Source organism: Natrix helvetica (genome assembly GCF_964273705.1).
Source record: "Natrix helvetica genome assembly, chromosome: 13".
Classification (NCBI taxonomy): Eukaryota; Metazoa; Chordata; class Lepidosauria; order Squamata; family Natricidae; genus Natrix; species Natrix helvetica.
In genome coordinates this window covers 17,002,300-17,019,935 of record NC_138557.1, presented here as the reverse complement: position 1 = coordinate 17,019,935, position 17,636 = coordinate 17,002,300, and the positions used below count along the sequence as shown (strand labels likewise).

The window sequence follows — 17,636 nt, the reverse complement described above, 5'->3', positions numbered from 1 at the left end:
TCAAGTCCATTCCCCCCCCATCACTTGGGGGTCGCTCTCCTGTGGATGCACCAAACCTCCAGGATCTCCCCGGGGAAGTTCAGCTGAAGGCTGCTGCTCACTGCTTGTGGAGGGGCTTCAGGCGCAGTCGTGGGAAATCCCTAGTCCAGGGACCCAGGGTTGCTGGCTAGATGCGAGAACCCTGCCTGGCCAAGAGGACCTGCCTGGTGTGGGGGTGATGACAGCCACTCCCCCTTGCTTCCTACCGTATTTTTTGGAGTATAAGACACACCTTTTTCCCTCAAAAAAAGAGGCTGAAAATCTGGGTGCGTCTTATACACTGAATACAACATTTTGGCCTCCCGAAATTCCGCCCTCTTCGCCAAAATGGCTGTGCATAGCCTTTAGGAGGCTTATAGAGTGCTCCTGGGGGCTGGGGAGGGCAGAAATGAGCGGAAAGTGGGCCGCATTTTGCTAAATTTTGCCCCCAGCCTCCAGGGGCACTCTGGAAGCCTCCTAAAGGCTATGCATGCCCCTTTTGACAAAAAAATGGACCCTATTTCACAAAAATCTGGCCATTTTTGGGAGGTCTGCAGAGTGCAAAACTTTTTAAAAATTTGCCTCTTCAAAATCTCGGTGCATCTTATACTCCCAAAAATAGGGTCTGCGTTCCCTTCTGCCTTAAGTCATGCTGCCTGGCCAACGTCAGTGCTGTGAGCCCCCTCCCAAGAAGACAAGGAGGGCTGGGATGGAGGCCAGCTTTGGTGCAGAGGTCAGGCAAAGCTCCTTCAGCCAGGGACATAAGTGGGTCTCCTGCCCCCTGACTCTCTTTGGCCACAGCCGCCTTTGCTGCCCGACCACACACTCCCCCTTCTTCTCAGGGCTGCCCAGCTGTGGGAGGCCTTGGTGGGCTCAGAGAGTTTGAGAAGCTCAGCTGAGGGAGGGTCACCAGTCCTAAGACAAAGCAAGCAAAGGACCGATTCGCCACGGTCAAAGTTAAAGGCCAGTGAGGCACACAAGCCCAGCCTGCAGCCGCCTGACCAGCAACAAGCCCCTCGTCCGTCAGTGCAGGGCCCGGACTCCCCTCCAGAGAGAGGCTCACGTAGGAATCAACGGCCAAAGGCTTCTCTTTATTCAAAGTGAGTATAAAACAGTGAAGGGGGGACAGAAAAAGGGGGGGGGGGGGCAGGGGGTTTCTTATCAGAATCTGAGAAAAAGCATCCCGTTCAATTACAGTCCTTTTGTGGCCAAGGGGGCTCCCGGCTCCCCAAAGCAGCCTGGGGCCAAGAAGGGCTGTCCAGGGGGGGGCGCACAGTTCTGAGCCAAGCAGAGCCTCCCCCGGCTCTAGCTTGGCGCCTTGGTGGCCCCCGATTTAGAGGCTAGCAGCTTCTCCACCATGGTGTGGGCGTAACGGAGGCGGCTGGCCAGCTCCTTGCAGCAGCCAAACTCCTCGATCAGAGCCAGCTTGTAGGTGTGGAACTCGCGCCGCTCGTTGATGTAGGTGACGGCGGCCATCAAGGGGCAGAGGATGACCTTGGTGTGGTCCTGTGGGCCAAGAAAGGACAGTGGGTGGGGGGTGGGGGGCTTGCTTAGCATCAGGAGGCAGCAGTACCTAATGGCAAACCAAGCATGTGACCCCGTTCTGAGAAGGGGTTTGGGGTTCCAGCTAGGAGGACCCCAGGCCCGGCGGGTGCAAGAACTCCAGAAATGCTGCTCCCAATCCTTTGGTCTGCCTCCTTTCCTCCCAGGAAAGCCAGGTGGGTATGGGGGGGGGGGAGCGGTGCCAGTGCTTCTGTGTCCCTGGGGGAAGGGCAGGCCCCCAATGGATCGGCTCCTCCCTCCACTCGCACCTGAGCAGCGTTTCCTCCCTCTCTGCCCCCACCCCCTCCGGGGGCTCTGTGGCCCACTCCTCCTCACCTGGAAGAAGTTGACCTGCACGGTGCCGTTGCTCAGGTGCAGGATGATGGCACTGCGGGTGCGGAACCAGTTCAGGAGGTAGGGCAGCCGCGCCAACTCGTCCCCTTCCCGGGGAGTCACGTTGGCGCCAGCTTTCAGCAAGTGCTCGCTCATGTAGTTCTGGAAATACTCCAGCAGCTTAATCTGGGAGGAACGGAGCCGAGCGGATGATAGATAGATGATAGATAGATAGATGATAGATAGATAGATAGATGATAGATAGATAGATAGATAGATAGATAGATAGAATATTTATTTCTAAGCCGCACCCTCTCCCGAAGGACTCGGGGCGGCGTACAATAAAACAAATAAAATACAAAGTACAATACAATACAATACAAATCTGGACAGGACATACATATAACAAGGACGTATATAAAACGTATACAAGGAGGAGGTAGGCTGATAGCTAAAAAACAATTAAACAATTAACAATTAAAACAATTAAAAAGTCACAATATTTAAAAACCCCAATAAATAAATTCTATTGAATTACATAATAAAAAACCCGTCAGGAGCGATATAGTTGGATCATGGATGAGCCAGGCCAGCTACTTGGAATAGGTGGGTCTTGAGCTTAACTCTGAAGGAGCGGAGGTCGGACGTCGTCCTAATATCCGGAGGGAGGTCATTCCACAGGGCTGGGCCCGCCACAGAGAAGGCTCTACTCCTAGGCGCCGCCCCTCGACACTGTCTGGTGGACGGCACCTGGAGAAGTCCCTCTCTGTGCGAGCGGATTGGTCGCAGGGATGTATGGGGCAGAATACGATCCCGCAAGTAACTAGGATGAGCCACAGCACCAGGCGGCCCCCTGCCAGGACAAAGCCAGAGCCTTCCCCCACCCCCACAGCCTTTGCCAATCTCTTGGGTGGGAGCACCCGCCCACCAAGCCTTTTGACCACCCCCAGCCCCCCCCCCCCCTCTGGGCCTCGGCTTTTCCTCCCGTCCAGACGGAATGCCCCTTCAAGCACAGGCTCAAGGTTGCAACGGAGGGGACCCTCCTCCCGCCCATCAGAGACGGAAGGGGAAACCGAGGCAAGGGTAGGGCAGCGCCCCAAGCGCCCTCTCCCCATCTCACCTTCTTGCTGAAAGTGTCCGGGTAAGAGAGCACGTTAAAATACAGTTCAGAGCCGTTCTGGTTAATGTATTGCAGTTTGTCCCCGTCGCTGTACATGAGGAGTCGAGTCGAGTCGTTGAAAAGGACCCCAACGCTGTTGTCGCACAGTTGGTAGCCTGCGGAAGAGAAGACGGGCGCATCCTCAGCTGCCTTGGATCGGGCCGCAATCCCGCAGGATTGTCTTGACCCAGCAGGAGAACAAGACTGCAGCCCATCCTGCCGGCCCCCGGGGAGCGTTTGGCCAAGACAACGGAGGCATCTCCGCTCCCCCTTTGTCCCCACAAAATGGGGAAAGACCCGAGTGGCACAAGAGCTGGGTTGGGAAAGAGCATTCTCTCCTTCCCTCAGAAAACCAAGAACTCTTAAAAGAAACAAATTACAGGCAGTCCTCGAGTTATGACCATTCATTCAGCGACCGTTTGAATTACAAAGGAGCTGAACAGTGGCCTCATGACCAGCGACCGACGTTACGGCTGCTGCCCTGCCCCCGTGGCCACGGGACCCATCATTCACTCCTCCGGAGCGGAGAAGCAAAGAAGGAATGGCTTTTATGGGGGTGGGGGGCATTGCAGGGCCAGGCAGTGAGTCCTTGGGAGACCTGAAGGAGCAGGTGGGGGACAGATTATTTGGGGAAAATATCAGCAAGACTTGATTTCATAGTAGTTAATCAGTTAAATGTTTTAACTCAATTCAGAAAAAGAGGAAAGCAAAACAGAGAGAAATTGCTGGAGTTCTGGCAAATGTCATCAGCCTAATTAGTGCAAAATAACCCCTTTTCCCTGGGTTGGGGGGCAGTTTGAAACCCGCAAGTGTTGACAGACTAACAAATTTGTCAAACCACTTTGAATTTCAGTTCACCCAGCATCAATTCTACGTCGGCTGTCCCTCGTCCATATGTTTTAGGGCCTTTGGGGGGCAAGTCCAGGGCAAACCGGCCCTCCCCCCAAGAGGGTCTCCTCTGTCCCAAGGCTATTTCTTTCCTTCACACAACATGCAGAAAAATCAGCTGGGGTGACGGGGGCTGCTTCCAGAGGGTTCCCACCAAAGGGCCATTGCTTGACCCAGACCACCTACCTACCTAGCCCATACTTGTCAGAGTAGTCCACCCACTTGCTGACCCAGAAGATGGGGATGCAGGCGGGGTCTTCAGCCTCCTCTGGGGGGAAAAAACAAAGAGATGCAAGCGTGAAGAATTGCACCCGAATTGGCAGGCTCAAAAGCACAGCCTCCGGCCAGCCGTCCTCACCTTGCCTGACGGGAGTTTTTTCCGCGGGACGGCAAGCGTTGACTCGCATCAGCTGCTGCAGCAGGTCGGGAAGGTAGCAGGGCAGGGGCTGTCCGGCCTCCATCAGGATGCCGGCCTTGTCCTCCTTCTCGGGCACCTTCTCCAGGGCCGCGTTCTCTGGACCTGCACCAGGGAAGATTCGCCAGGATCAGAAGCTGCAGGGCCCAGGGGGGGCCCTCCAAAACATCGCCCCGGCTCACCTTTGTTCACCACTGCAAGAGGCCTCCGGCTGCTGGGGTCAAGGCTGCTGGGCGCCAGAGAGAAGCGGGGAGGAACCGTAAGGCAGGTGGTGGGCAGCCGCGAAGGGATGTAGCCCGTGGTGAAGAACTCCTCGTTCAGCAGCTCCTCAATGGTCGGCCGGGCAGCCGGGTCATGCTGTAGCATCTTCTGGATGAGACTAGCAGCCACGGGGTTGATGTGCTGGACGGAGAGAAGGTCCACAGGCCATTCCTACACAATTCCCCCCGACACACACACACACACACACCAACGTTCGTCCCCCTTCGTGAGGCTATAAGGGTCGTGCCAAGCATTAGGACCAGAGACTTCTCGGCTGGATTCCAAGCAAAGCAAAATGAGCTGCAGAAGAGCACAATTCAACCATGTCTGAAAAGCTCAAGAAGCAAAATGAGGAGCCAGATTGTTGGGGGACAGAGGCTGACTCTGAAACTGCTCAGAAAGGGCAGTGGAGCACTACGAAGCACCATCTTTCCCCAAAAATAAGACCTCCCCGGATAATAAGCCCAATCGGGCTTTTGAGTGCATGCACTAAAAGAAGCCCTCTCTGAAAATATTGCAACACAGCAGCAGCCATGAGGTGGCCACACTCACCACCTCCTGAACCTCAATAATAATAAGACCTCCCCGAAAATAAGGCCAAGCGCTGGAGTCTGAAGACCCTGTCTTATTTTCGGGGAAACACAGTAACTCTAAGTGCTATTGCTATCAAGCCAACTGGCTGAAGCAGCAGGATGGAGCAGTCTTATTTTTACAAACATTATTTTATTTGTTTTACTTTTTATGCCACCCGTCTCCCCTGTAAAGTGACTCTGGGCAGCATGAGACTTCAGTCACTGAAAGGGAGCAACGGCCAAATGCTGCCAAACTGCCACCTGTTAGGAGGGCGGCTCCCACAGCCACAAGGGGAAGAGGGGGGAGCTGTGATTCAGCGGGGGTCCCAGGCAGCCCACCCGGGGCTAAGCTTGACGGAAGAGGAGACAAGGACACACGTCTTCTGCGTTCCGTCCAAGCAGACCAGGGGTGGTGGGGGTGGGTGGGTGGGAAATGCAAAGCCAGCCCAGCCCCAAGTCCTGACGGGCAGCTCCCCCAGGACGCCCTGGCTGGGAGCTCCGAAAAGAACCCACCGTAGGGATGGTGTATGCGTTGTTCTTAATCCGAATATAGGTTTCTTTCAAGCAGGAGGTTTCAAAGGGAGGCTTCCCAACCAGGAGGGTGTACCTGCAAGGAGAAAGAGCTTCAGAACAGCTCCCACAAAGCCTCCTCTGCCCAGGGGACCGGAGCCCCCTTTGCCCCCCCCGGTGGTCTGCCAATGTGATCTTCAGATGGCAGAGCCACTTCTGCTCCCCGGTCCCACTTCTGGCATCACGAGAACACCTTCACTCTCTGCACTGGCCACACCCGAACCCCCCAAGCACAATGCAAGAAGGCTTCCAGAGGTTGAGCCACCAGCTGATGGCCTCTCAAGTCCCTGGTGTCTCAACGTGGCTTTTGCCAACGAGAAATCACGCCCGAGAATCCTGGGGAGGGACTTCAAACAGCCACGGATTATAAGGTGAGGTTGTTGAATTGTCTCTGCTGTTTGGGGAGCCCCTGCAGGTGTCTATGGAGATCCTCGGCTGCCCAGGCCATGCTCTTTCAAAGGCAACTGGACTTCCTGGTTTTGCTAGAAGACCTCTTGCTTCTCATTCAAGATGCTTCTTCAGTTCTGGCCAAATGGTGGGGAATGGAAGGATTTATATTCCTTGCAGTCATTAGGACTCTTTCTGAGAGTCATTGAGGCCATCAGAAAGAATGCTAACAACCAGATGACTGCAAGGAATATAAATCCTTCCATTCCCCACCATTCGGTCAGAACTGAGGAAGCTTCTTGGATGGAAAGTGAAACGTCTTCTACAAAAATAGGAAATCCTCTTGCCTTTGGAAGAAAGCACCTTTGGAGCAAGTTCTGCAGAGTCCCACTGAACTCCTATTTGTCCATTCCCCAATTTGCAGAACTGGGAGATGTGGGCAAAACTCTCCCCTCCCCCATGGTCCCTGGTGCTGTGTAATTTTCCTCTTGTGATTTCCACGTATCTTTGCCCCCACCCCCACCCCAACTTACATGATGCAGCCAATGGACCAGATGTCCACTTCAAAGCTGTGCCCTTTCTTGCCCAGCACTTCGGGGGCAATGTAGTTTGGCGTCCCACATAAAGTCTTCTTCCGCTCCCCATCGTACTCCACCCTGGTGGCCAGGCCGAAGTCACCTGGACAGACAGAAGGGGCAGGCTCCTGAGTCCAGCCTACAACTGGGCAACAGCCACACCGTTCCTGCTGGCTGCTTCAGCATCCTGGAGAGGATGCAACCCCTGCTCCATGGCCCAAGACCCCTCCCAGGCCGGGGGGTCTCAGCCGTGCCCAGAGAATGGGACCGCAGCCCACTCACCGATCTTCACCTCCATGTCATCATTCAGAAACAGGTTGCCCAGTTTGAGGTCGCGATGGATGACTCGGTTGCTGTGCAGGTACTGGCAGCCCAGGATGATCTGGCGCAGGTAGTAGCGGGCCTCGGGCTCCGTCAGGGCTTTCCGGCGCTTGTGCAACTCCAAAAGGGACTGGGGGGGTGGGGGGAAGGGGCAGAGAGAAAAGCGGCCCAGGCAGCACTGTGAGAAGCTGCGCTCAGAAGAGGCAAGTGCCGCCCCCCTCCCCACTATAGGAAATAAGGATGAAAGGGGGGGGTCTCATAAAAGCATTCAGAGCCTCTGGGGGGAACTCAAACCAGGCATGCTGCTTGTAAGCCTCCCTATCTCAGCCCTTAAACTGACAAAATAGAAGACCTGATCTGGAAGATTTTCACTACTCGCCCAGCAAAATAAGCCCCCTCCTCTGTAAATGACGTAGGGGTTCCTACGGCAGACTCATCACACTAAGGGCCAGTCAGTCCATGGCCTCCTCACTGGGAAAGTGACAGGAGACCCTGCAAATAAGAGCCATGAAAACCCACCCTCGAGAGGAGCAAATCTGCCAGGTTTTACCCTGTGCCAAGAGGCTACGGAAGGATTTGAACACAGAACTTGTGGAAGCTGAGTAAAGAACTAGCAGGCATCCAAACAGCCCTTTTGTCCTACCCTCCCAGCGATAGGAGCCCCACAATTGATGTGACCTCTGAGCCGCTCATCCTCTAAACCGGGGGGTGGGGGGTGGGGGGGGGTGGCTGGGGGGGGGGTCCAACATGCAGGCTGTGGATTTCTGGGAGTTGAAATCCCCAAGTCTTAAAGTTGCGATGGTTGGAGACCCCTCCTCTAAACTCTCTCAGGCTGCTGCCTCTCCTCAAAGGCACACAGAAAGCTGTGTCAGCACACAACTCCCACTTCCTCCACAATGATTGTGAAAGTGACACCGGACGGGACTTCTCCCAGCTCCACACCAGCCGTGATGTAGGAAAACCAGGCAAAAAGAAACTGCCCTGAAAACACTGCAAAGCCCCCCCCCCAAGCAACATAGAAACCCAATCCAGAGACATAGCTTCCCCTGCCTCCAAAACTGGGGGTGGGTGGGGTGGCTCCCCTGTCCCCAGGAGAAACAGCCCCGCCCCACTTCCACTTGCACTGGAGAAGCCGAAGTAAGGTTCCCCTGGCCAACGATGGCACCCTCAAAGCACCAATCCCTCCCTCCCTCCCTCCCCAACTCTGAAGGTGACGGATTCCTCCTCACACTTTGCTCAAAATTCAAACTTGGCAGGTTTCTCCTTGGCTCAAAAAGTCCTCAGGTTGAACCTCTGAATTCCAAATGGTGTCCTTGAAAAAGACCATCCAGCCAAATCCACCTCCAGAGTGAGTGATTAGCTATCCCTAAATTTGCAAGCAACCCCTTTCCCAAAGCTGCTCCACTTAAATGCCTTCAATCAAGAATCGCCTCCTGCTACCAACCCCCTACTCGTGCCAGCAACAAGAACTCACTGGCACGGATCCCCCCCCCTTAAATCAAAGGATTTAACTGAACTAGTGGCCTCCGGTCACCTCCGGTCTGCCCTGACCCCAGCCGAGTCTCCTCCTGGAGAAGTACAACACCTGCACCCCTCCAAGCCATGGTTGGTCAAGGACTCTAGTGCCAAAACAGCTCCTGCTACCACTTAGGAGACCTGCATTTCCAATTCTACACCAGGAGCAGCACAGGATCTCCTCCAGCAGAAAAGATACTACAAGCAACTGCCGGCATGAAGGAGAGAGGAAGCCATGGGAAACAGCTCATCCGGGCAGTTGGATCCAATGACTCAGCTCTTTCTGGCACATTCTGTAAAGCTCCCAAAGAAATGGCCCAGCCACAGTTGGACCATCGCATCCCCCAGGGAGGCATTTGTTGGGCATCTCTTCCTCCCCTGGAAATAGATGCCCCGGCCAAGCTATAGAAAGTCTGCCAATGTGGGTACCAGTGACAGATCAAGAATCTGGCTGCCCAGCTAAGACCAGGGAAGACCCCAGAAGACCTAAGAACCCCGTGGGCTTCTGGGGATCCCCCTCTGGCCTTGCCCTTTAGCTGCATCCATTGTCATCATTGTCCATATATATATATATAGGGGGAAACGGGATGATTCCTCCTGATCAGCCCCCACAACCCAGCCCACAAACTCTGATCAAGACACCCAAGAGGTGAATGGCTGGAAGAAGAAAAGAAGGAGCAATTAGGTTTTCGGGAGGACCGATCCTTTTGCCACTGGTCAGTGCGCCAACCCTCCTCCCACAAGACCCTCTCTCCTTATGTCCCTTCCTAGACCTCAGTGCAGGAGGCTCCTCAACTGACAGATGTCTACTTTAGCCAATAGGCATGCTTCATGAAGGGTCCTCACTCAAAGTAGGATGCAAGCCCCAGGCCCTGGGATGAGAAGGGGGCCAAGCAAGGCGACATCCCATTCAACTGATGTCCTGGGCCATAAACCAGTTCTAGTGCTTTATTCTAGAGCAGGGGTGCCAAACTCAAGGCCCAGGAGTCAGATGCAGCCCGCAGGGTGCTTAGATCTGGAAATAACGAAGGGTTGGCCTGCGGTGCCTTGACCAGCAGAGCACTCGACCTTCACAGCCGCCCCCAACATGAGTGATGTTGACCCCCCCCCCAAGATCAGACAACTCTGATTTGACCCTCAATGAAACTGAGTTTGACACCCCAGTTCCAGAGTGCCCAGCAGCCTCGGATGTGGCTTGCCAGCCCCCCCCCCAGTACATAGCACTCCTACCCTCCCTCCAGGTTCTACGGGCAGTTTCAATATTTCTAGGTTTAAGTCTCATGTATCTTTTATGTTTCTTTAACTCTTTGAAGCCCGCCCTCCTTTTGCTGGTCTTTGGCCATGATGAAGGGCTTTTCTTTCATTTCTAAAGGTCACCTGAGCGAGGGGGGGAGGGGGGAGGACCTGTCCAAGCCATCATAAAGTCCCCCCCCCACTCCAGTTGCTTTCAGGCAAGGGGGGGGGGCAGGCGGGCGATGGATGGGAGGAAGAGAAGCCGTTGGAGAGTCGGGGGTCTCTTCGATACGCAGCCTTTAGAGTTCTCCAGAGCCGTTGCGCTTTTCCCTCGGAGCGCCAGGAAGGCTCCAGGCCAAGGCGGGAGGGAGGGAGGGAGGGGGGACGCAGCCCCGACGGCAACGCTCACTTTCGAGAGTCCCCCCTCCTTTCCTGGCCCCCCCTGGAGCCAAAGGGAGTCGGGGGGACGGGAGGGGGAGCTGCCGCGCCTTCCCGCCGGCCATCGGCGGGCCGGGCGCGGGCGAAGCGAGGAGCAGATCCGGGCAGCCTGGCCCCTCCCCGCCCGCCCGCCTGCCTCCCGCCCTGCCTACCCGCCGCCGGCAGAGCTCGAGCACCACGAAGACGAAGTGGCTGTCCTCGAAGAAGCCCTGGAAGGCCACCACGTGGCGGTGCTGGAGGCTGCGGTGGATGGCGATCTCCATGGTCATCTTCTCCTTCTGCGGCGCCTTCAGCAGCAGCGCCTTGGGCACCACCTTGCAGGCGAAGGCCTCGCGGCTCTCCGCCTCCGTGATCTCGTAGCACTTGGCGAAGCCGCCCTTGCCCAGGAAGCGGCCCAGGCTGTAGGAGCGGCGGCTGCGCGGGTCCACCAGCACCTGCGGCACCGCCCGGCTCTCCGCGCCCGAGGAGGAGGACGCCGACGCCGCCGGCTGCTGCCCCGCCGCCGCCCCCGCCGGACGGGAGCCCTTGCCGGGCACCGCCGCGCTCATCGCCCCCGCCGCCAACGCCCGCTCGCCCGTTCCCTCCTTCGCTCAGCGCCGCCGCCGCCACCGGAGCCTTCGAAGCCGGAGCCGGAGCGTTACGGGCGGCCGAGCGCGCTGCCCATTGGCCGGCAGGATTTAAACGCCAACCCGCCTCCCGCGCCGCTAAGCACCACGGGAGGGAGGGAGGGGCGGGCAGGGAACCGCCTCCCTGGCGCGCTCTCGACCGCCGCCCCTGCCGCTCCCCCCCCCCGCCGCCGCCGTGCGCGCGCCTTCCTGGCCTCCGCCCGGGAGGGAGGGGGAGGGGGGGTTGCCCTCCACGGGAACCCCCTCCGGCCTGAGGCTGCGGGGAGCGCAGGACGCGAGGCTTAAGCCTGGCCAGAGCCCGCCGGAGTCCGGTTCGCCAGTCCCTTAATGGGCGGAGGGCCCAGCCTGGAGACCCGGGGGGCTGCAGAAGGAGCCGGGCCGGGAGCGCCCCTTCCCCGCCCGAAAGCTTGTCTCGGGCGATTCTTCTCCGCTCCTCTCTCAGGCCACGCTCCCACCGGGGGATTCAGACTGGACTCCCGGAGGAGTTTCCCGTCCGGTGGAACGGGCTGTCGGGGTTGTTCTGGTGGATCCTGGGCTGAATTGGGGACGGCACTAAATGCAGCCAGGATTATGCAGTATAGGGGAGGCAGGCGCTGCTCCAGTCTTGGTCCCCTGCCCCCCCTCCTCCCCAAGGGCAGAGACAGTGGACCATGGGCTCCCTTGTTTTTAACTCCCCAGCTGTGCCAGGCTTTCCCTTCTGAATGCGAAGCCACACTGACCCCAGGCTGTTGTGGGAGGTCAGCAAAGACTTTATTTTTTTAATGAGATTATTTATTTATTTATTTATCTTTAAGAAAACAAGACAACACATACAGAACAAAAGCAAGGAGAAAAAACAACTTTCCTCAATTTCATCAAGTATGTCGTTTGGTTACAAGTTTTTACAATTAAAAATAAAGTCACTGGTTATCCATTAAACATAACTAAATATTTCATTGAGCATTATGTGTTCAAATTACCATTAATATTCTTTCATTTGTGACAGCCCTTATTTCCTTGAATCCATAATTATCTATTAGATAACAATAAGTCTTTATAGAATTATAATACCGCCCATCTCTGGAGAGTAAAAACAAAGATTAAAACAAAAGATTCCCATTAATTCATATTGCCCATTTATACTTTCAGTTAACCATAATGTCATCAATCATCCACAACTCCAAATATAATTTTCCATTGTTAATTATCAATCCATATACTCATTAAGTATTTCAATTCATATGGGTATCCATTGTTCATTACATCATCATTAGTCCATTTAGTATAGCAGAAATCTTTATAGAATGATCACTACCTACAATTATACCTAGAAATTCAAATCATCCCACTCTTATACATTAGATTCATTATTGTTCTTCATATATCGTGTAAATAAGTACTCTTATTTCATAATAAAAAATAAAATAATAATAATAGAAAACTTTCATAGCAGTAAATATAACTTTCTATTATTGCATAAGAAAACAATTTCATTTCCAGTTTTTTTTATCTAACCATTGGTAAAACAAATCCCATACTCTATAAAATTGCTCATCCTCTAGTTCTCTAATTTCAAATGTAAACTTACTCATTTCAGCACAATCCATTATTTTCCGAATAATTTCCTCCTGTGTTGGTAATTTCTAATTTTTCCAATTTTTGGCAAATACAATTCTAGCAGCTGTTAAAACATTCATAATCAGATATTTCAAGTCTTTGTTGTACGTTTCTGGTATTATTCCCAATAAAAAGAGTTCTGGTTTTAAGTCTGTGTGTTTTTGCATCATTTTCTCCAGCCACATGTGGATTTTAGTCCAGTATCTTTTATCTTCAGTACAAGTCCACCACATGTGGTAAAATGTGCCCGCCGTCTGATGACATTTCCAGCATTTTTCGGATTTATTCTTAGACATTCTTGCTATTCTCGTTGGGGATAAGTGCCACCTGTAAAACATCTTATACAAATTCTCTTTGTATGCAGTTGACATTGTTATTTTATAGTTTTGAGTCCACAGTTTTTGCCATTTTTCTAAATCAATCCTATGCCCAAAGTTTTCCCCCCAACATAGCTAACATAGTTTCTTTGACTTGTTCTTCCCGTAATTTCACCTCTAATAGGTAGGCATAGAGTTTTTTAATTACTTTTTCATCGTTACCTGTTAAGATTTTATCTAGTTCAGACATTTTATCATAAAAATCCTCCTTTTTTCAATCTTCATTGTATCTAGAATGTATTTGCACATATGAATACCAATTAACTTCAATACCTTCCTGTTTCAATTCTTGTACAGATTTGTTCACCCTCTGTATTTAATAATTCAGCGTATCTAACTGTTTGTTCCTTTTTATATATTATTGAATATGAAAAAGCTTCAATGGTTGATATCCAGACTAGAATTTTTAAGTAATGCAACCTCTTAACCTTCTCCCAATTTAATAACAAAGCCTCTCTTATATAATGCCTTCTAAAATAACCATGTGCTTTAGTTCCCTTATACCAGTGGTCGGCAAGCCGCGGCTCGCGAGCCACATGCGGCTCTTTACACACTTTAATGTGGCTCTTCTGTGTGCCGGGCGCCCGCTCCCCTCCCTCCTCTCGGGCACTTCAAAACAAGCGCCCCTTTCCCTTTTTTCTTTTCGACCCACAATGATTAGGGAGGATCCTGAAGTCGGGCGGGGACGAGAAGCGAGGAGGCAGAAAAAGAAACGGAGGCTAAGGAGCTTCCCCCCCGCCCCCTCCCAGCAAAAACCTAACCGGGGAGCTGGGCGGGCAGTAGCAAATTAGCCGATCACGCCGCGTGATCAGCTAATTTGCTACTGCCCGCCGGCTCCCTGATAAGATTTTTGCCGGGGGGGGGGGGGAGAAGCTCCTTGGCCTCCGTCTCTTTTTCTCCCTCCTCGCTTCTTGGGGCTCCACCAATGGGGGAGCAAGGCCCGCCCAGCGCCAGGCTTTGGGCTAACACAGAGGTCTGCAAAGTTGGCTGTTTTAAGACTGGTGGACTTCAATTCTCAGAATTCTGGGAGTTGAAGTCCACCAGTCTTAAGAGCCAATTTTGCAGATCCCTGCCTGGGCTAATATGATTGATGCCCTTGGTGGACTTCAACTCTCAGAATTCTGGGAGTTGAAGTCCACCAGTCTTAAGAGCCAATTTTGCAGATCCCTGGGCTAATATGATTGATGCCCTTGGTGGACTTCAATTCTCAGAATTCTGGGAGTTGAAGTCCACAAGTCTTCAAGCTGTCAGGTTTGAAGACCCTGGTTTTTTTTTCTAAAGGGTTAGGGGTGCAAGGGTCTTGCAACTTGACAGCTTTAAGACTTGCATGCTTCAATGCCAGAGTTCCTGAGCCAACATGACTGGAGGAGGAATTCTGGGAGTTGAAGTCCACAAGTCTTAAAGCTGTCAGGTTTGAAGACCCCTTGGGGTTTTTTTCCTAAAGGGTTAGGGATGCAAGGATCTTGTAACTTGACAGCTTTAAGACTTGCGTGCTTCAAATGCCAGAGTTTATTGAAACTAAAAACAGTGTACCATCCTATGTATTTTCGGTTTTAAAAATGTGGCTCTCAAAATAAATTTCAATCGTGGTTTTGGCGAGATTTGGCTCAGTTGAAAAAAAAGGTTGCCCACCACTGCCTTATACCATAAAAATGCATGCCATCCCAACAACAAGTCGTGACCCTCTAGGTTCAAAAGCCTAACATTTCTTAGCATTATGCATTCCTTGATCCATATCAGACTAGCTGCCTGATAATACAGTTCCCAGTCAGGTAAGCCCAACCCTTCTCTTGATTTGGCATCTTGCAGCCATTTATGTTTTATTCTTGCTTTTTTCCCCTGCCATATGAATTTCAACACCATTTTATTTAAATCTTCAAAATAGTCTTTCCCCAACCTAATTGGGATAGTCTGAAACAAGTATAGGATTCTAGGTAGAATGTTCATTTTAATTGTTGAGATTCTCCCAATCATTGATAGTTGAAGATTCTCCCATTTCACCAGATCTGTTGCAATTTGTTGCTTCAATCTAAGATAATTATCTTCTTTAAGGATACTGCATCTAGCTGTTAGAGAGATCCCCAAATATTTAACTTTATTTGTAATTTGCATTTCCAAAATTTCCACCAATTCTTCTTTTTGTTTTAATGGTATATTTTTTGTCAAAATCTTTGTTTTGTCTTTATTTATTTTCAAGCCTGCGACTTTTCCATACTCCTCAATTTTTCCTATCAATTTAGGTGCAGATTCAAGTGGCTCCTCAAGAATAAAAACTAAATCATCTGCAAATGCTTGCAACTTGTATTCTTCTTTTTAATAGTCATTCCCTTTATTTCTTCCTCTTCTCTAATCCTTCTATTTAGAACTTCTAATGTTAAGACAAAAAGTAGCAGTGATAGTGGACAGCCTTGTCTCGTGCCTCTTTTTATTTCAATGGGATCTGTCAGTTCTCCATTTATCATTATCTTAGCTGTTTGCTTGTGATATATCGTTTGTATAGCTTGAATAAAATTCTTACCAAAGTTCATTTGTTCCATTTGTTGTATCATAAATATCCAATTCACATTATCAAAGGCTTTCTGCGCATCAAGGAACATCAAAGCCATTTGCTTTTCCGGGTGGGCCTTATAATATTCCAAGGTATCCAAAATTGTTCTTATATTATCTCTAATTTGCCTGTTTGGTAAAAAAACCATTTTGGTCTGGGTTGATAAACCCATTTAAATATTTTTTCAGCCTCTCTGCCAATATAGAAGCAAATAACTTATAGTCTGAGTTTAACAAGGAAATAGGTCTATAGTTCTTAATTTGCATATGGTCTGCCTTCTCTTTAGGTAGCAATGTAATGTATGCTTCCAGCCATGAGTTAGGTATTTTGCTTTCAGTCATTACTTCGTTCATAACTTCTAGCAGGGGAAGGGCCAAGGATTCCTCTTGTGTTCTATAAAATTGCACAGGAAGGCCATCCGGTCCTGGGGCCTTCCCATTATTTTGTCTTTTAAGGGCTTCAGTTAACTCCATCATTGTTATTTTATCTTCTAATATAGTTCTTGTATCATTTGGTATTTGGGGGAGTTTGGCATTTTGTAGGTATTGTTTCCCTTCTTCCTCTTTTATATTCTCTTGTTCATACAACTTGGCGTAGTAGTCTTGTATAATTTTCTTCTTTTCCACATTTCCATAGTGCATTTGTCCCTGTTCATCTCTTAGTTGTTGTATTTTCTTGGCCCCTCTCTCCTTTCTCAGTTTATATGCCAACCATCTGCCTGGTTTATTTGCATTTTCAAAGTAGTTATGTTTAGCGCCTCTAATTTTTTGTGCCAGTTCCTCCTTTTCCAGTAAGTCCATTTTGTGTTTTATTGTATCCATTTTTATTTTGATCTCTTTCTTTTGTGGAAATTTCTGTAGTTCTTTTTCCAGTATACTATAGTCTTTTTCTAGGTCCTTGGACATTTGTCTTTTCTTTGAATTTCTCTTTCTTGCATAGTCTATTATCAAACCTCTAGAGAAGGCCTTCATTGTGTCCCAAAGATTCTGCAAAGACGTATCTTCTTTTTTATTTTCTTTAATTAAAAAAAGTCAATTCTTTTCCCATTTTCTTTACAAAGTCTTTCTCTTTCAATATCATGTTGTTTGGGGTCCATCTAGATCTTGTTCTTTGCACTCTCCATCTTATTGTCATTGGATTGTGGTCCGCCCAAATATTTGGTTCAATTTCCACTTCTTGTGCACTGCCAAATAAATCCGTTGAGGCCCAAATCATATCAATTCTAGAGAATGATAAATGTCTTTTTGAATAGAAGGTGCATTGTTTTTTAGTAGGATTTCTTCCTCTCCAGACGTCTTTTAGATTTATTTCATCCATCATCCTGAAGAAGGACTTCGGGAGTGTTTTTCTATTTAATTTTGTTGTTTTATGGGTTTTATGGTCCATATTCTGGTTTATAATACCATTAAAGTCTCCCATTGTAGAAATATCAGCATAGTCTAAGTCAGAAATTTTCTTATGGAGTTTTTTATAAAATTCATCCTGTTTTTCATTAGGTACGTATATTGCAATTAAAAGTATTTTCCTTACATTATCCATAATTTCCACCATTAAAATTCTTCCATCTTCATCTGTGTAGATTTGTTTTGCAGGAATTTTATCTTTGATATAAAAGGTCACTCCTCTTTTCTTACAGTCCGCTAAAGAAGTAAAAAAATTTCAAGTTTTGGTTGTATTAATAAATGGCCATGTCTTTGCTGGATGTGTACTTCTTGTAAATAAATTATGTCTAATTTTAACTTTTCTAGTTTATGAAATATTTTCCTTCTTTTAATTGCCGAATTAAGTCCATTTATATTAATTGAAAACAATTTTGTTCCTTCCATCCTTATGTTTTATATATAGGATTTATAGCTCTGGTTGATCTCGGTTCCCATTGTTCTCTAATCTCTACACCCCCTTCAGCACCTTCTTCAATACCTACAGCACCCTCCATTTTCTCAGTTTCCATTCTAGATGTGTCTAACAATTGCACCAGTAGTTCTTCTTTTCCAGACTTCCTGGCATTTCCTCTCAGATGTTCTGTATAAAAAGCTTCTGCTTTTTCAATTGTATCAATTCTGTACCTCTGTCCTTTCCATAGAAATATTAAACCTTCCGGTATCAGCCATCTGTAGTTAACTCCTATTTTAAGTAAAACTGTGGTCAAAAATTGTTATTTTCTTCTCTTCTCTCTCACTCTTCTTGGTATTTGCTTTAAGATTACAATCTCCTTGCCTTTATATTCCAATTTTCTATCTCTTGTTTTTTGTAATATTTGTA

The 17,636-nt window shown here is 49.6% G+C and overlaps 1 protein-coding gene across 1 annotated transcript; it reads right to left on the bottom strand.

The window, feature by feature from the left end:
- Positions 1 to 1,098: 1,098 nt before the first annotated feature.
- PLK1 (polo like kinase 1) lies at positions 1,099 to 10,907 on the bottom strand. The gene is made up of 10 exons (XM_081966037.1): positions 10,380 to 10,907; positions 7,003 to 7,171; positions 6,679 to 6,823; positions 5,702 to 5,795; positions 4,538 to 4,757; positions 4,299 to 4,460; positions 4,131 to 4,208; positions 3,014 to 3,168; positions 1,897 to 2,079; positions 1,099 to 1,524 (listed from the first exon to the last, which is right to left on the bottom strand). The coding sequence occupies exons 1-10, from the start codon at positions 10,773 to 10,775 to the stop codon at positions 1,324 to 1,326; spliced, it is 1,803 nt and encodes a 600-aa protein (XP_081822163.1). The 5' UTR covers positions 10,776 to 10,907; the 3' UTR covers positions 1,099 to 1,323.
- Between the last annotated feature and the right edge of the window lie 6,729 nt (positions 10,908 to 17,636).

Bases quoted from the DNA above. Each gene is read 5' to 3' on its own strand.
- PLK1 (XM_081966037.1), bottom strand. From the start codon at position 10,775: ATGAGCGCGGCGGTGCCCGGCAAGGGCTCCCGTCCGGCGGGGGCGGCG. The intron at 4,758-5,701 runs GTGGGTTCTTTT...CTCTCCGTCCAG, and splicing joins ACGCATACACCATCCCTACG to CACATCAACCCCGTGGCTGC. The intron at 3,169-4,130 runs GTAGGTAGGTGG...TCTCTTCCGCAG, and splicing joins CTCTGACAAGTATGGGCTAG to GCTACCAACTGTGCGACAAC.